The 15,160-nt window shown below is 35.4% G+C and overlaps 1 protein-coding gene and 1 long non-coding RNA gene across 3 annotated transcripts in view; one reads left to right on the forward strand and one right to left on the reverse strand.

Moving 5' to 3' along the window:
* TNKS (tankyrase) overlaps positions 1-15,160 on the forward strand; it is a 210,998-nt gene that overhangs the window by 154,581 nt on the left and 41,257 nt on the right. For both annotated transcript variants that reach the window (XM_040643270.1, XM_040643271.1), the window contains exons 12-13: positions 6,929-7,100; positions 12,353-12,432. In XM_040643270.1, the coding sequence (XP_040499204.1) occupies positions 6,929-7,100; positions 12,353-12,432 (252 nt within the window). The remainder of the gene's footprint in view (positions 1-6,928; positions 7,101-12,352; positions 12,433-15,160) is intronic.
* The window catches only part of LOC121105647, a 156,263-nt gene that overhangs the window by 130,360 nt on the left and 10,743 nt on the right, over positions 1-15,160 (reverse strand). The window lies entirely within an intron of this gene.

The raw sequence follows: 15,160 nt of genomic DNA on the forward strand, positions 1-15,160 counted from the left end.
CAGAATTTTAGTTAAGAATTAAATTGTGATCCTTTTGTCTGTTTCATCCCTCACAGGAGAGGCTTTAACTATGTCCATCCCACCGTGGATAACAATGCTCTGTATATATCTATAAAAACTTTAAACTCAAATTAAATTATACTCTTAACACAGATGAAATAAGTCTGTTATTTTCAATATTAAACAATTTTGTCAACATTGGCATTTAACTTTTTTTTTCCCTTCAAATTTCTNNNNAAAGAAGAATGCATATTTTTTGGTTAGAGAATATTTTAATAGTTGGGTGCCTAGATAGCTCAGTCACTTAAGTGCCCGACTCTTGATTTAGGCTCAGGTCATGATCTCAGGGTGGTGGGATCAAGCCCTGTGTCAGGCTCCTTGCTCAGAGGGGAGTCTGCTTGAGATTCTCTCTTTCTGTCTTCTCCTTTCTCTCCCTCCCATGCACACATGTGTGCTCATGCTCTTTCTCTCAAAAAAACCTTTTTTTTTTAAGAGAATATTTTAGTAGTCTAGTGTTTGAATTTGATCAAGAGTCTTCTTTTAAGGGACTTAAAATCTAGTAAAAATAATCTTATCCAGTAACAGTCAACTTGCGAATAGCTATTGTATAAATTGGAAAGTGATATATGTAAGAGAAATACAGATAGACTGATATTCAGAGAATAGTTACTTCTACTGGTAGTAACAGGCCAGGGGAGAGATTAGAGAAATTTCATGAAGAGAGTAGGATTTCAGCTAGGAATGGTCAGGGATTAGATATATAGAAATAGGCAAAATACAAATAATATATTTTAAATAATGACTCAATCAGGAAGGCAAAGGAGTTAGTCAGAAGTTACAATTAGTGAGTCCAGTAGGTACTGAAAAGGAGAATATAATGAAAATCTTGAGGAGATATGTCTCCTAGAAAGCCTATTACAGAAATGTAGACTCAAGGTATGTGCATAATATCTGGCATAATGATTTAGCAGTACTCAACAAAATTAGCTTTTTAAGATTTTTGTTAAAAGGGATGATAGTAAGATATTTCTTACCTTCAAGCTAAGAGGGTTATAATATGCCTGCCACCTGTTCCCTAGGTTATAGTCTGTCCACCAGGACATAGACCTATTTCAGATTCTTATCTCTTACACCTTTCTTGCAGCTTTATTAATGCCTGTCATTTTTTTTTTTTTTTTTTTTTTTTTACTCTTCACTTTCACTGTCAAAGTGGCCTGGTTTAGGGGGAAAGTACATTGTCATTCTAGCTAAAGGAATACAGAGACTGTGTTCAACTCCGAGGTTACTTGAAATCCAGTTTAGATTGAGATATACCCATGTTCAACAGCTAAAATAGAATTACAATGTGAGTTAACAATAGATGATGAATTACAGAAATATCACAGAACAGTTCGTGATTAATTACCAAATGAGTGATATGGACAATGATAGCTTTAAGTGTAGGGGAGAGATGAACTCAGTCTCAAGGTTAACACTTTGAGACTAGGCTATTCACACTGATTCCAAATATTGAGAGATTCCCCTCTGCCATTTCCTTACAGGATGCCAGTTTCCAGGATTGTTTTGGCATGTTTGAATCATACTTTTATATCCTGTATATTTCAGGCCAGATGCCATTGTGGTTTTATATCATTTATCTAATTACCCTCTGTAGGAAAATCATTAATTACTACTCAGATAGAAAAACATGCATACCTCAGGTTTCTATCTCTAGATACAGGGGGGAAAGGGGAATATGTTTTGTCTCTAAAACTGCCAGATATGTTCTTCTGATACCTTCTCAAGCCAGTCCTATGCACACATTACCACACATCATATGTAGCATTTTTCTTATTTGAGGCAGTTTCTGTACTTTGGTGAAAATAATCTCCTTAGCTGAATGATAAGAATCTTTGATGACATCCTCTATCATATCCTTCTGGTAGAGATTGTGATGGAGGGGAATAGAGAGGACCGGGTCTAAGGAAGACTTGATCAGAAAAATGGATGTAACACTCGGTATTTTCTTCCAGAAGTATGTATGTTGGTGACTCCAGATTATTTATTTATATATATATAAACATATATATATATATATATATATATAAACATATATATATATATAAACATATATATATATAAACATATATATAAATTAAGAATTAAAATTGTATCTCCTTAAAATATGAATAATAATGATGGTATATATATAAAATCTGTCATTTTTTGAGGTTAAAAACAAACTTAGGGAGAGCAATACATATATATATGTATATGTATATATGTGTGTGTATATATATGTGTGGATAGCTATTTGAAAGTTCTTAGAAGAATCCTTCTGAGTGGCAATCTCATTTATTTTGGTTATCTCAGCTTGAATGACCATTTAAGTGCTTAATTATATGTATAATACTAGACTATTTTTTGGTTTATTTCTTTTTTTTAGAAGTTTAATTCTTACATAATAAAGAATACTTAAATGTTGTTAAGCCTGTTTTTTGACTGAGTGAAGAATTGATGTGTGAGTCAAAACTGCCAAAGCCAAGAGGACAAAAAAAAACAATATTGTCATGACTTTCAGGTGTCATGGGCTTTAGTTGGCCCTTTTTTTTTTTTTTTAAAGATTTTATTTATTTATATGACAGAGAGACAGCCAGCCAGAGAGGGAACACAGCAGGGGGAGTGGGAGAGGAAGAAGCAGGCTTCCAGCGGAGGAGCCCGATGTGGGATTCGATCCCGGAACGCAGGGATCACGCCCTGAGCCAAAGGCAGACGCTTAACGACTGCGCTACCCAGGCGCCCCTTTAGTTGGCCCTTTTATTCAGTGCTTTCAATTATAGATTTTGTGGATAACATGCCCAAGTCATTTGATCACCTATATTTCTCCATCAATAAAGTGAATTACTGTCAGTTCCCATTTATGTAACTTATGGAATGGTGGTAGAGTAACAAATCCAAACCTATGGAAACCATTAAACAATTAGAGTTCCCTATAACCCTCTGGGATCACAATGAAATATAATTACACTAGCTCCAAAATATCACCCTTTTTCATTGTGAAACTGAATTAGAGCAGCAGTGCAAATCCTGCCACATGACACATTCAAAAAATCAGGGAATGGGGATTGACCTGTAGTCCTATAAAATAGTTACTGCTGCCCCCGAAAAACAAATTTATCACATACCTTGGAAGGCACATGCATTTCGGACTTCATTGCCTTGAACCACTTCAGAATACATATGTGAAGGGAAAAAGAATAGATTGACCACTTTGTAGAGAGCCCTGATTGTATCCCATGATTGGTTGATAAAAGAATAAACAAAGGCAGAGCATTAGAATGTTGATAAAGTTAAATATAAGAGGAAGCTAAGGACCTTAATTTTTGTTTTCAGTTTTGAATCATTTTAAAGATCAGTAATGGCTCCAACAGACAGCCGGTTTCCCATCCAGCAATCATTGTTCCCTTTCTTCTTTGTTCAGAATGGGAGTCAGCAAACATGTTCTTGAAAGTCCAGATAGTAAATATTTTCGGCTTTGTGGGTACTTTCATAGCCATTTTAAATGCAGTCATTTAAAAATACAAAAATCATTCTTTGCTTGCAAGCAGTACAAAATAGTCAGCTGGTTGGAATTAACCCACGGATCATAGCTTGCCAGCTTCCTCTAGGGAACTCTCTTTGGTTCCGATTTGGGAGCTTTCCAGAAGCTGGGTCTGAAACAGTTTTGGTAATCTTATTCTCCTTGCTTGTGGCTGGTGTAGGCCTCGGTTTGGGAGGCATTTTTGGCCCTAGCCATAGGATGTCCACTGGGAAAGATTTCTTCTTTTTTACAGTGGATATGTAAAACATCCTTTTTGGCCTTGGAGTATGGAGTTGATGGCATAGAGCTGCCACGGTCATCTTTAGACCGGAGAAGGACAAGCCTAGAGTCCTGAGATGAGGGAATCTGAGAAATTGGACATTTGCTTCTCATGAGGAATAATCCTCCCAAAAACCCTTGTCGAATGTCTGTTTAACATTTTCCCTGGCATCCATTCTTGTTCATTCTCTGGGTTGTACAAAGTATCACCAAATTGTTCTAGTTTTGTTATTTTACTTGTTTCCATGGAATGAGTGCTTCTGTTAAATATCGCTGATGACTTCTCACAGTGCTTCAGCTTTGTTGTCTGATCGAGTACTCCATAGATACTCTTTTGTTGCGTGATAACTACTTAGAGTTTGAGGGGAAAATTCGTTCATAATAAAAACTATATACATTTTCTAAAGCAAATAATTTTTTGTTACACTGGTCTTGTACTTTATCTAAGAAATAGTTTTCTAAAATACTAGAATATAATGCCCCCTATGGAAATGAGTAAATGCCTTATATGCATAAACAGGGATGAGGACATGAAGCTTCAGTATATGTTCAAGGTTTTAACTTTCTGGTATTATCAATCAGTCCTCATCAAATGGTTGGAACTTTTTTCAGTTAAACAAGAAAATCCTTTTATAAATGAACTCAAACAATGATTTATACGTTATTCTTTTTTTTTCACTTATTCACATAATCTCAATAGCCATTCACAAGCTGTCCTAGACGTTGTATTTCTGGGGGTGGAGAGGTTAGAGAGGAAGAATTACATTTAAGATTAAGTCATAATTTCTGCTTTTAAATAGCTTACAACTTACATATAGCATCGAGCACAGAGCCTAATATTAGTAAGTGCATAATAAATATTAGTTGCATCCCTTCCTTATGAGACTTTTTAGGAGGTAAACAACTTAGTTCTGATTTTGACAGCTATATACGAGGATAAGGAGTATGAAACGGAGAGTAATAGCTCAGTAGAGAAATGAGAATGTATCAGTGGAGCTGCATTCAGGACCACCCCTCCAAAACCGAGAGTAGGGAGGAACAAGGAAAGTTAATGCAGAGAGTCTTAGTGAGTGGTGATTTTTGCCCAGATTTGCTCCATGAGTGCATGCCCCAGAGTAAGAGACACAGAGGGAATCTGCTGTTTTCTGTATTGTGCTCAAGTTTCACCATGCATATGTATCGAGATAACCTCTCCTTACACATAGTGTGTTTTTATTGTTTAAAGATGCTGTATGTCTTTGGTGTTCAGTTGATCTGCTAACACATTGAAGATAAAACTGGCAAGTGTTGAATTTACTAAGAAACCTTGTATCTGTCTCTACCATGACATTGCTAAGGTATTTGCAAGGATAATGTTGACCAAAGGCAGATTTTACCTTTTGCAATGACTTTTGAAACTAACACCTTCATAAAATGGGGTTCCACTGTAATCTGATAAAGCTGGAGTATAGCAAGCCTATCAAATTGTGATGAAAAAATATAGTAGAAAGGAAGATAGTATAAAAATAAACTACAAATGGTCTTAAATGACATGCTGAGGAGTTCAAGTTTATTTGAAGGCACTGAAGAGTCACTGAGTGTGAGCTGAAAAATAACTTGGTAATATCTGTATTTTGAAGTAGTAATTCTCAAACCACGTTCCCATGACTTAACAAGCTGTACTGAGGATTTCTGTCACTACGATTAAATAATTTAGTGGGTTTCTTATCAAATTTCCAGAAAAATGTTAACGATTAGAATGTTCACAATTTTAAGTTTTTCTCTTGTGGTGAGGCAACAAAGAACTAGAAAGTCAAGAAGTTTAGTTTGGTAGCTTATGTTTTCCAGCAATACATGCTAATGGCTCTACTTTTATGTTGACTATGTATAAACAGTTGCTTTTCTGCTGGCAAATGAGATGCAATTAAATATGTCAGTATTTCATGGCAAATTTTGTGAAACACCATTAAGAATTTAGATGAACCCTTGCCTGAACGAGTATGACAGCATTACTCAAAATGATGAAAGACTGGAGGAGACATGGAGATCAATCGTCTTAAATCTTTTCTTTCTTTAATCTTGTATTTGGTGGGTATGCACAAATGCTTAGAATAATCTGCTAGCATATATTTGAGAATTCACTATTTGCCCTGAAGAGGAGCTTTCTAGAAAACTTAGAAAACCTATATAATACAATCCATAATCTCAATAGCCATAACAAAAACTAGCCCCGTGTTAAAATTTGTAAGATAGTACTAACGTGACATGGATATTCAGAAAGGCAATAATCATCAAGCCTTCAAGTAATCAAGACTTCTTAAGAAAGATGAGACTTGCACTGGATTTCATAATCCAGAAAGGCAGAAAGAAGGGCTTCTCTGAAAGAATCAGCATGTACAATGAACATGGACTTTGGTCTGATTGGAATCGAAAGTATTTGCCAGGGCATCCTGGATCAAATTACGACACTCATCCCAAATTTGAATGTTATCTTAAACAGTCTTAAAACTAGCTAAATTATTCTTCTTTATAACTCTTCAAAGTTTTAAAAATAAAACATTTGAAAATTTTAATCTTGTTTGGGAGGGTTAAATGTGTTAGTAATTCAGACATTAGTAATTCAGGTTAGTAATGAGGGCATGCTATTAAAATTATTTACTAAAATTAGAAAAGAAATGTAATTAACTGCTTGGACTGTCTTTGCTTACATATTCTGTTGTCTTTATATTATGGGAGCAAGTGTGGTAAAACCCATTCATCCAAAAGTATTTCGTGTACATCTTGGATGTGGTGGGTGGTGCACGTTGGAGTCCCAGCCCTCAGAGACCTTAAATTCTAGTTGTTGAGGGGAGTGGCAGGGAGTGGAAGATGGACAGGAAGACGGTCATTCAACGCAGGGATGAGTATGTTGTAATTTTCAATAAAGCGGTCAGAGAAGGGTAAGTAAGAAACATGTTTTTTCAGAAGCAGTAACCAAAAGTTAATAGTAAAGAGTCTGGCATTTTTCAAAATACTTTTGACAGTTTATTTTCTCATAAGAATTTATTTGCTAGGGTGTAATACGGAACAAGTAGATACTAAGTTCTCTGTGCCCACCCAATGATTTTTCAGATGAATGCACTGGACACCCTTGGTCAGACTGCATTGCACAGAGCTGCCCTCGCGGGTCACCTGCAGACCTGCCGCCTGCTGCTGAGTTATGGCTCAGACCCTTCCATCATCTCCCTGCAAGGCTTCACAGCGGCACAGATGGGGAACGAAGCCGTGCAGCAGATTCTAAGCGGTGAGTTAAAAGAAATAAGCAGTACGGGGCGCCTGGGTGGCTCAGTCGTTAGGCATCTGCCTTCGGCTCAGGGCATGATCCCAGGGTCCTGGGATCGAGCCCCACATCGGGCTCCTCTGCTGGGAGCCTGCTTCTTCCTCTCCCACTCCCCCTGCTTGTGTTCCCTCTCTCGCTGGCTGTCTCTCTCTGTCAAATAAATAAATAAAATCTAAAAAAAAAAAAAGAAAGAAAGAAGCAGTACGTTCTGCGCTCCCCATTTCATGTCCACGGATATAAACAAACTTGGCACCACTCGTTTTCAGTAGCTCTTTGGAGTGCTTTCTTTGCCTGAGTATTTTTCATACCCTTCCTTGCTTGCTGTTTAGCGTGAGGCCCTCCCAATCAACCTTTTTGGTGGAGTGAGGTAGGTGTCATGAGAAGGAGGCATATACTCTCTTTTTTTTTTCAGTTTTAAATTGAAAACCTGACTCATGGGTGTTATGATCAAAGGTGACGTAAAGCTCACATAAACAGTGCGGAATTATGGCAGCTCTAAAATCTGTCAAATAGAGAAAATAAGAAATCATTCATCTGGTAATGATCTTTAATTAATTGTTCTTACATATGTGAAAGTCTGATCTGCTTTTTTGTATTTCTTAACTTCATTGCACCGTTATGAGATTATCTTGTTTTTTTCTATCTTAAATACAATTATAAAATCTTATTGAATATTAGTGCCTACCTAGTACAGCATTAAGATATTTTAACTATTCAATTTATTGAGGGAGATTAAACATGGAACTGATATGAAAGTTGATTAGTTTCCCAAGCCCCCAAATTAGAGGAAATAACACAGTCTAGCTATTGAAAAATGGTGAACTAGATACAAAATTAATTTGGTATAATTGACTCTTGTTTCCCACCCCTTTCATTTTGTCTGTGAGTTATATCTGCTGTAGAATGACATAACAAACTGGAGGAATAAAATGGAGAAGGAAGGCTACAAACTAGGAATCTGAAGTCCTAGTTACTTTCTTCTGCCTATAACCCAGGATTTCTTTACTCCATCAGACACAGTGCCCCGCTTGTCATAATGCATATGTTATAATATCCCCTTTTCTTATCCAGAAATGAAATTTATAGATAATGTGACCTAACTGTACAGATACCTTCCAAAAACCCCAAATTAAATGCCCTAATTATAATATAAAGGGAAAATGACAGTAAGTTACAGTAAAATAATTTATAATTATTGTAATAGTAATAGCTTGGATAAAATGACACTATAGAAGACAAAAATAAACCCCACAAATTTCTGAAGGGCCCCCCAAAAGTACAGCACAGTTGAGAATCACAACTATATTCCGAAATAGGGAACTTTCTAGAATTGTGGAGCTCATATGTATTGTTAGAGCTGAATCAGAGTTAACCAGCCTCGTAAGAGTATCTGTGCCACATTTTAAAAGCGATTAATTGGATTTACTTTCCTCATGCTAGTTCATTCGTAGATAGTGTCGTTTCTACTTTAGTCTTTGATGGTGATTGTGAGACATTTGAAGTAAGCCCTCTCTAGGACACCTTTACTACCAAAACTAAAAAGATCCAAAGGAATGAAATTTGCTATTAATAGGATTGCAAGCTTGAACTATGAAAAACATGATTTCATTTAACTTCCTGTTTCTATGGAGCAATAGAACATTTACTTAAAGAAGATTATCATGCTTTGACTAGGAACTCTTTCTGCCTTCTCAGTAAATTCTATTATAATTTCTAAAAGGTGTGATTTTCGTTAAAACATTCTAAATTTTTTCTCTTACACTTTTGCCAAGAACCATTTAGTGCTGAATTTTAAGTTAGATTTTATAAGTTGTAACCATAAATTGGGCAAATAGATAGCTATCACATCAAAATTTCTGATAATATTATGCATAATTTTAGAGATAATTGACAAAATGGAAAAGAAGGGATTGAATAAATTAAGCAGGTTAGATCCATTAATGCTTTTTAAATGTCTTCTAAATCAGTGTAATTAGAATATATGACTTCTGGTAAAAGATAAAATTAAATACTGAATCACAAATGAAATATTTTATTCAGTTATTTTGATAATTCTTCTTAAAAGTTTGTTTGGAAGATAAAACATTATACAGGTAATTAAATGCATAACGTAGGACATACCAGAACTTTTTGGTTTAATTCTTAATATTCTTTATTGATCTGGAAAAATAATATAGATGGTAGAATCATATGGTAAAATCTTGCCCTTGGAAAGGTTTTGAAAATAGGAATTATTTTTTGTTTGGAAAAGGGTGTAATTTTTAAAACTAGTATTTCTGTGAGAAACTTGTATATCTATAGTCTGTGGACCATGTACCAGCTAAGCTTTTTGATTATACCCACATGTACTCAACCGTTCCAGGTTATATGTGTAATAAATCCCCAAAAGAATGCATCAGTCATATAGGATATATACTAAGTTATTGGAGTTATGTTCTGGGTAACATTTTAAAGGTGCATTTAAATACACCTGTTGATACCAGGTTTAAGATCTACTTTCTGAGACCTGGGCTTCCAACTCCCAAGTCAGTAGTTGCCAGTAGTTTACATTAAAGAGTTTGAGTTGTAAACTGTTGGCAGTATTTATGTCAAAATTAATGTCAGATAGCAACTTTTATAAACCAGCGTTTTAAAACATTCTGTCAGAAGATTTGACTTTTTTCTCCAGACCTGCTTTCTCTATACCTGCTCTGTCCACATATGACTAGTGGCTACTATATTAGCACAGATAAAGAATATTCCAGCATCACAGACAGTTCTTCTAAACAGCAATTTTAGGCTAGACTTTGGCATGAAATAATTCTGACGGTATATTCCAATATGGTTATCCCATTACTTTTACCTGATCCTTTATAGAGGTAAGTATTTGGGGGATTTATAATAGCTAAATTAAACACTGAAATCCCCGTTTGCATTTGCAAATTGAAAGAAGCCACTATGACCTATTGCCAGTCCAGTAAACAGCCAGTCTAAGGGGATTAAAAAATAATAGTAATAATAACGACAAACTGCCTTCAGTCTTTGAAACTTTAGGTTTGGGGCTCCTTTCCCTCCCCCCGCCCCCTCCTCTCCTCTCCTCTCTTTTCTTTTCTTTTTAATTCTGGTGAGCCAGAATAGAATTAGAGAAAAAATTAGAAGCTCATCTTTAACCTTTGACTTGAGATGAAATCTTTAATTTCATACTCTGCAAAAGCCAGTGTGCTTATAAAAGAATTTATAAGATTAAAACTTTCTGAATTTTTTTTTACACTTTTTACCTATATAGTACTTTTCTTACACTTTTTACTAATATAGTACTTTGCATATCAGCTACTCTTCTTTTACTTATGTTCCCTTTTAACTTCATTTTTATATCCTCCTTTTAATTCTGCATCTCTTTGTACAAAGTTCCTGGGGTGTATATACATCCTTTCATCTAATATTTTGTTCACATTGTTTCTAAAAATGAATCTGTTCTAAGCCTGTTCAGGATTTATAATGGATGCAAAACTGTATAATTTGTATAGTAATTAATCATTATCTTTATGTTGTAGTAATTAATCAATATCTTTAAATAACTACTTTCTGCTCTTTGACTAGGAGTAAGGATTTCTCCATAGTTCTCAGAGGCATTCTTATATTTGCATGATAATTTTTGCTTGATTTTAAAATTATACCCTTTGCAAGTAGCCTGCATCAAGATCAGTGTGCCAGTTTCAAATAGTTCTTAGAATTAAAACATTTAGCCATATTAATTGTATCCCTCAAATGCTGGAATCTGAAAATATCCAAAGGTCTAACTCCATATACACAAATGTCATTTTATTTTGTTGAAATGATAAACTAAAAATATTACCTATGGATATCCAAAGGATGTTTCAGTGAGTTTTACCAACTACCAAAATCACTGTCACAGAGACGTAATATGCCAACGGACTTCCTCTACCATAAGTGCAGCGATGGCATGCACAGCAAGAATGGAGACAAGTAAGACAAGAAAAAACAGGATAAAGGCAGCCAAAGAAAGAGCGATGATGGGCCAAACACAACCGACCCCAATATAAAATAGCATGGAAGCCAATTCCGCAAATGCTTTCTGAATGTTGTCTGTGAAAAGGAACATGAAGATGAGCAAGACCTGATTTCTTTCCTCCGCAGTTCCACAAACTAACAAATAATAAACTCTCTTCTAAAGAAAAAAAATGTACTTCATCATATGAAATACTCTGTTCTTTCCTCACTTTAATCTTAGCATTTTATCTGCTAAGTATTATCATGACTAAATAAACACAGTTTCTCTTTTATGGAAGAGTTCTCATAACCTGTTCTGTAAAAGCCACTCTCCTGAATGAAGCACTTTAGACTAGAAAAAGCCAAAGTATTCTGAAATCTAAAACCGTTTCATAGCATCACTTGATCTTCCCATGTAGATGGTGGACTCAAGAAAGGCATCTTTGATCATGAGATAATGCAGTCTTAAATCCAAAAGAGGACTTAAGAGAAACCAACACTCACTTTATAGGAGCAAAAGCTAAGCTATTAAGGATTTGTCCGTTGTCACCAGTACTAGTCAAAATCCAAGTCTCCTGGACCTCATTCCTTTTGTGTTACATGACTGTGTATACACATGTGCATTATAAAGGCCATATGTAATGTCCACGAACATATTTTGAGTGCTATATGTTGTTTTCTTTGAAAATCTTTTTATTGAGCCAATGTGTAAAGAATTTTTGGTTTGTTTATATTGTATTAATCAAAACACTTCATTTGTTAGCCTCATACTTCTAGAGCTAACAGCCTAATCTAATTCTATTCTATTTAGCATTTGTGTCACACCCCCAGCCCTTGGTTTACACAACAAAATCTGTGGCACAGCTCTGCTACTGCATTTGTAAGACCAAAGTGTCATGAAGTTGTTTTTGATATCGTGCTCCTATGTTTCTTTATTCCCTTTTGCCAAGTGTTGGCCAGAAAATTTGAAAACTGGAATAGTAGGGATGGAGAAGGATTTGTGTGTCATCAGATTTATTTAAATGTAGCTTAGAACAAGATAGATATGAACTGAAACAAGAAACCACTTTTTTCTTATCTGAAAACAACTTAAAAAAATCCATAGATTGGAGCTCATGAATTTCTGACCCCTTCATATCTCTTTCCAGTCACCAAATAATTTTCCCTTCTTAACTCTGTGATTCCTTAAAAGCCAACACTAGTAATCTTTCTTCTCTTTTATTCAGAAAGTACACCTATACGCACTTCTGATGTTGACTATCGACTCCTAGAGGCATCTAAAGCTGGAGACTTGGAAACTGTGAAGGTAAATCAGTGCTTTTAACATCCTGGGTAGCGCCGTTGAAACTTTGCTAACCAGGTCACTGTAAGCTTCTAAGTGAAACTACTCAAATGCGAACAATAAAAGGGATGAACAAAGTTGTCCATAAACAAGAGAGCTCTTTAACCAGGAAGGATTTTCTAGTACGTGCTTTATATCCATTAAACCATTTTAGTCACTTTCCTTCTGGTTATGTGAAAGCTCTGTTGTTTCCAGTTATATTAATGAAAGTGTTATTTGTAGCCACATTCATAAATTTCTAAGCTAGTTCAAGCCCAGGTAAGATATTGTACAATAAAGTTCAAAACAATGTTTCTTCAACTTTTTAAGAGATTCTCACTACTGCTCTAGGAAAGCGTTCTTAGGATCCTGCAACCATTTGGAATTAACTTTTATATGAAGATGGATTTTCTTTCTTTTTTTTTTTAAGATTTTATTTATTAGAGAGAGAGCACAAGCAAGGGGAAAGGCAGAGGGAGAAGAAGATTGCCCACTGAGCGGGGAGCCTAATGTGGGGCTTGATCCAGGGACCCCAGAAATATGGCCTGAGCCGTAGGCAGATGCTTAACCAACTGAGCCACCTAGGCACCCCTGGATTTCTTTTCTATATGTTACTCTGCTTGTCAGAAAAATTTTAACAGCCTTTATTTGTGGTATAGAAACATTAAATTATAAACATTAACATTAAATTATAGATGTAATTTTTTCTAAATATAAAATGATATTCTGATACTGAATATGCTTTTTAAGAACACATGTTTCCTATCTGTAATCACTCATGTAGGGATGAAGAAACGGTTGAAGATAGAGATAAGGGTTTTGTTCTTATTCGGGGGTTGGTCTTATAGTTTGTCTTTCTTTCTTTTTTTTTAAAGAAAGGCTAATTGTGAAATTGGTACAGTCATACCAGGTTATTTTTTACAAACTAAACTTTGTCACTTCTTATTAAGCAAACTCTATTTTGGTGATTTTTAGCAAACTAATGTAGCATTCTTGCTGGTGTGTACCGGTTGAAAATACATGGGACAACTGGGTGGCTCAGTCGGTCAAGCGTCTGCCTTTGGCTCGGGTCATAATCCAGAGTCCTGGGATAAATAAATAAATAAAATCTCAAATAAGTAAATAAAATCTTTAAACAAAAAGAAAGAAAGAAAGAAAAATACTTTCAAGCTCTGTTGCCTAGAAATTTTTTTTGTTTCAGTAGGTGGCCACTTCTAACATCTCTTCCCTCTTACAAGAACATCTAGGTTATTTAAAGAAAAACAGTAAATTTCAGTTGTAATAGTTACTGGGGAGAAATTTTAAAGTTCTCTTAGATCTAAAACTACTTCTTTTCTTAATTAAAATTACATGCTTTTCATCATTTGAAATATATGCAAATAAAAGAAAACCTTTAAATATAAAAGTGATCAGGACTTCTTTTCTGCATCACGACATGATAATCTCAGCACCATACTTGCTACATGTGCCCATTATCATTAAATTAATAGTTTAGTATTTTATTAATATGTAGTGTTTAATTCCATATGTTTTGTATGTACTGATAGGCAAATCTATAGCTTTCAGGTTTCCTAAACAATCCATTCACAATAAAGGCCAACTTTATTTTTGTGAATGGAATGTAAGCGGCAGAAGAAAAGCAAAGCACAAATTAAATGAGAATTAAGTGTGGTAAATTTCTTTCTCTAGAGGCTGTGGAAAGTATTAAAATGTTAGGAATTAGAAGAAAAGACTGTTTGCTGAGTAAAGTATTTGAAATTATGAAAATCGGGTAGGAAGAATGTAAAATTGCTTTGGCATTCAAAAGGAAAATGAAATCGAACAAAGAATAAAGAACTTCCAGATATTAGAAAGCAAATGTTTAATAAGCAGATGGGCTTTTATTTTTGTAACCTGGCAAAATGAGTTGTGTTTCATTCTGTACCACATCCTTGTTTTGCTGGTATTCTCTGCGGGGAGAAAAAAAAATAATTTAGAATATAGGGGCCTGAAGAAAACCCAGCAGTAGCAAGAAGCAGCTTCAGTCATCTAAGACACCAGTAGAAGGTGTTTACCACCAATTTTTGTACTCTTTAGTTTTATGTATTAATGTATTCACTTCTATTTCATTTTGCTTTTTGATTCTGTAATCTATGCATTAAGGTAGCTACAGACTCGCTTGCCATGAAGGGGTAAGCAATTTGACCCAGCCAGATGACAGTGGCTCTTGAGATTTCAGAGTTGGGGGCTTTTCCACATACAGCTGCTGAGCCTGTAGGCTCTCCCTTCCATCATCTTGGCCCACATCTCCTTCCATCGTGTAGGTATCGTACCACCTGCAAAGTCCTGCTTTTACCCTACCGATGGGAAGGCCCCTACTCAGTAAGTCAGTAGAAACGGATGCCTTCCAGGCTCTTTGTTTTTATATAATAATAGCTCATTACAGCGGCAGCAGCAGCAGCAGAAGATTGTCAAATGCCTGAAAAGCCCTGCCATCATACCTTGTAGGTTAGAAAATGTCACTGTTTTCTCGATTTTTTGACTGTTCTTCCCATTACCTTTCTTTGCATCACTTCCCTAAATGAGGGTAATTAGGAAAGTAAGCAAGCATGTATCAGAAAGATCAAGAGATTATAAATCAGGAAGATCAGGTTTGAGCCTTTATTGTACCCTTTACCTTACCAACTCTGCAAAAAAAGGGCAGGTTGCTTAGCCCTCTCTGAGCCTTGGTTTA

The sequence above is a fragment of the Ursus maritimus genome, unplaced genomic scaffold (genome assembly GCF_017311325.1).
Source record: "Ursus maritimus isolate PB19 unplaced genomic scaffold, ASM1731132v1 scaffold_28, whole genome shotgun sequence".
NCBI lineage: Eukaryota > Metazoa > Chordata > Mammalia > Carnivora > Ursidae > Ursus > Ursus maritimus.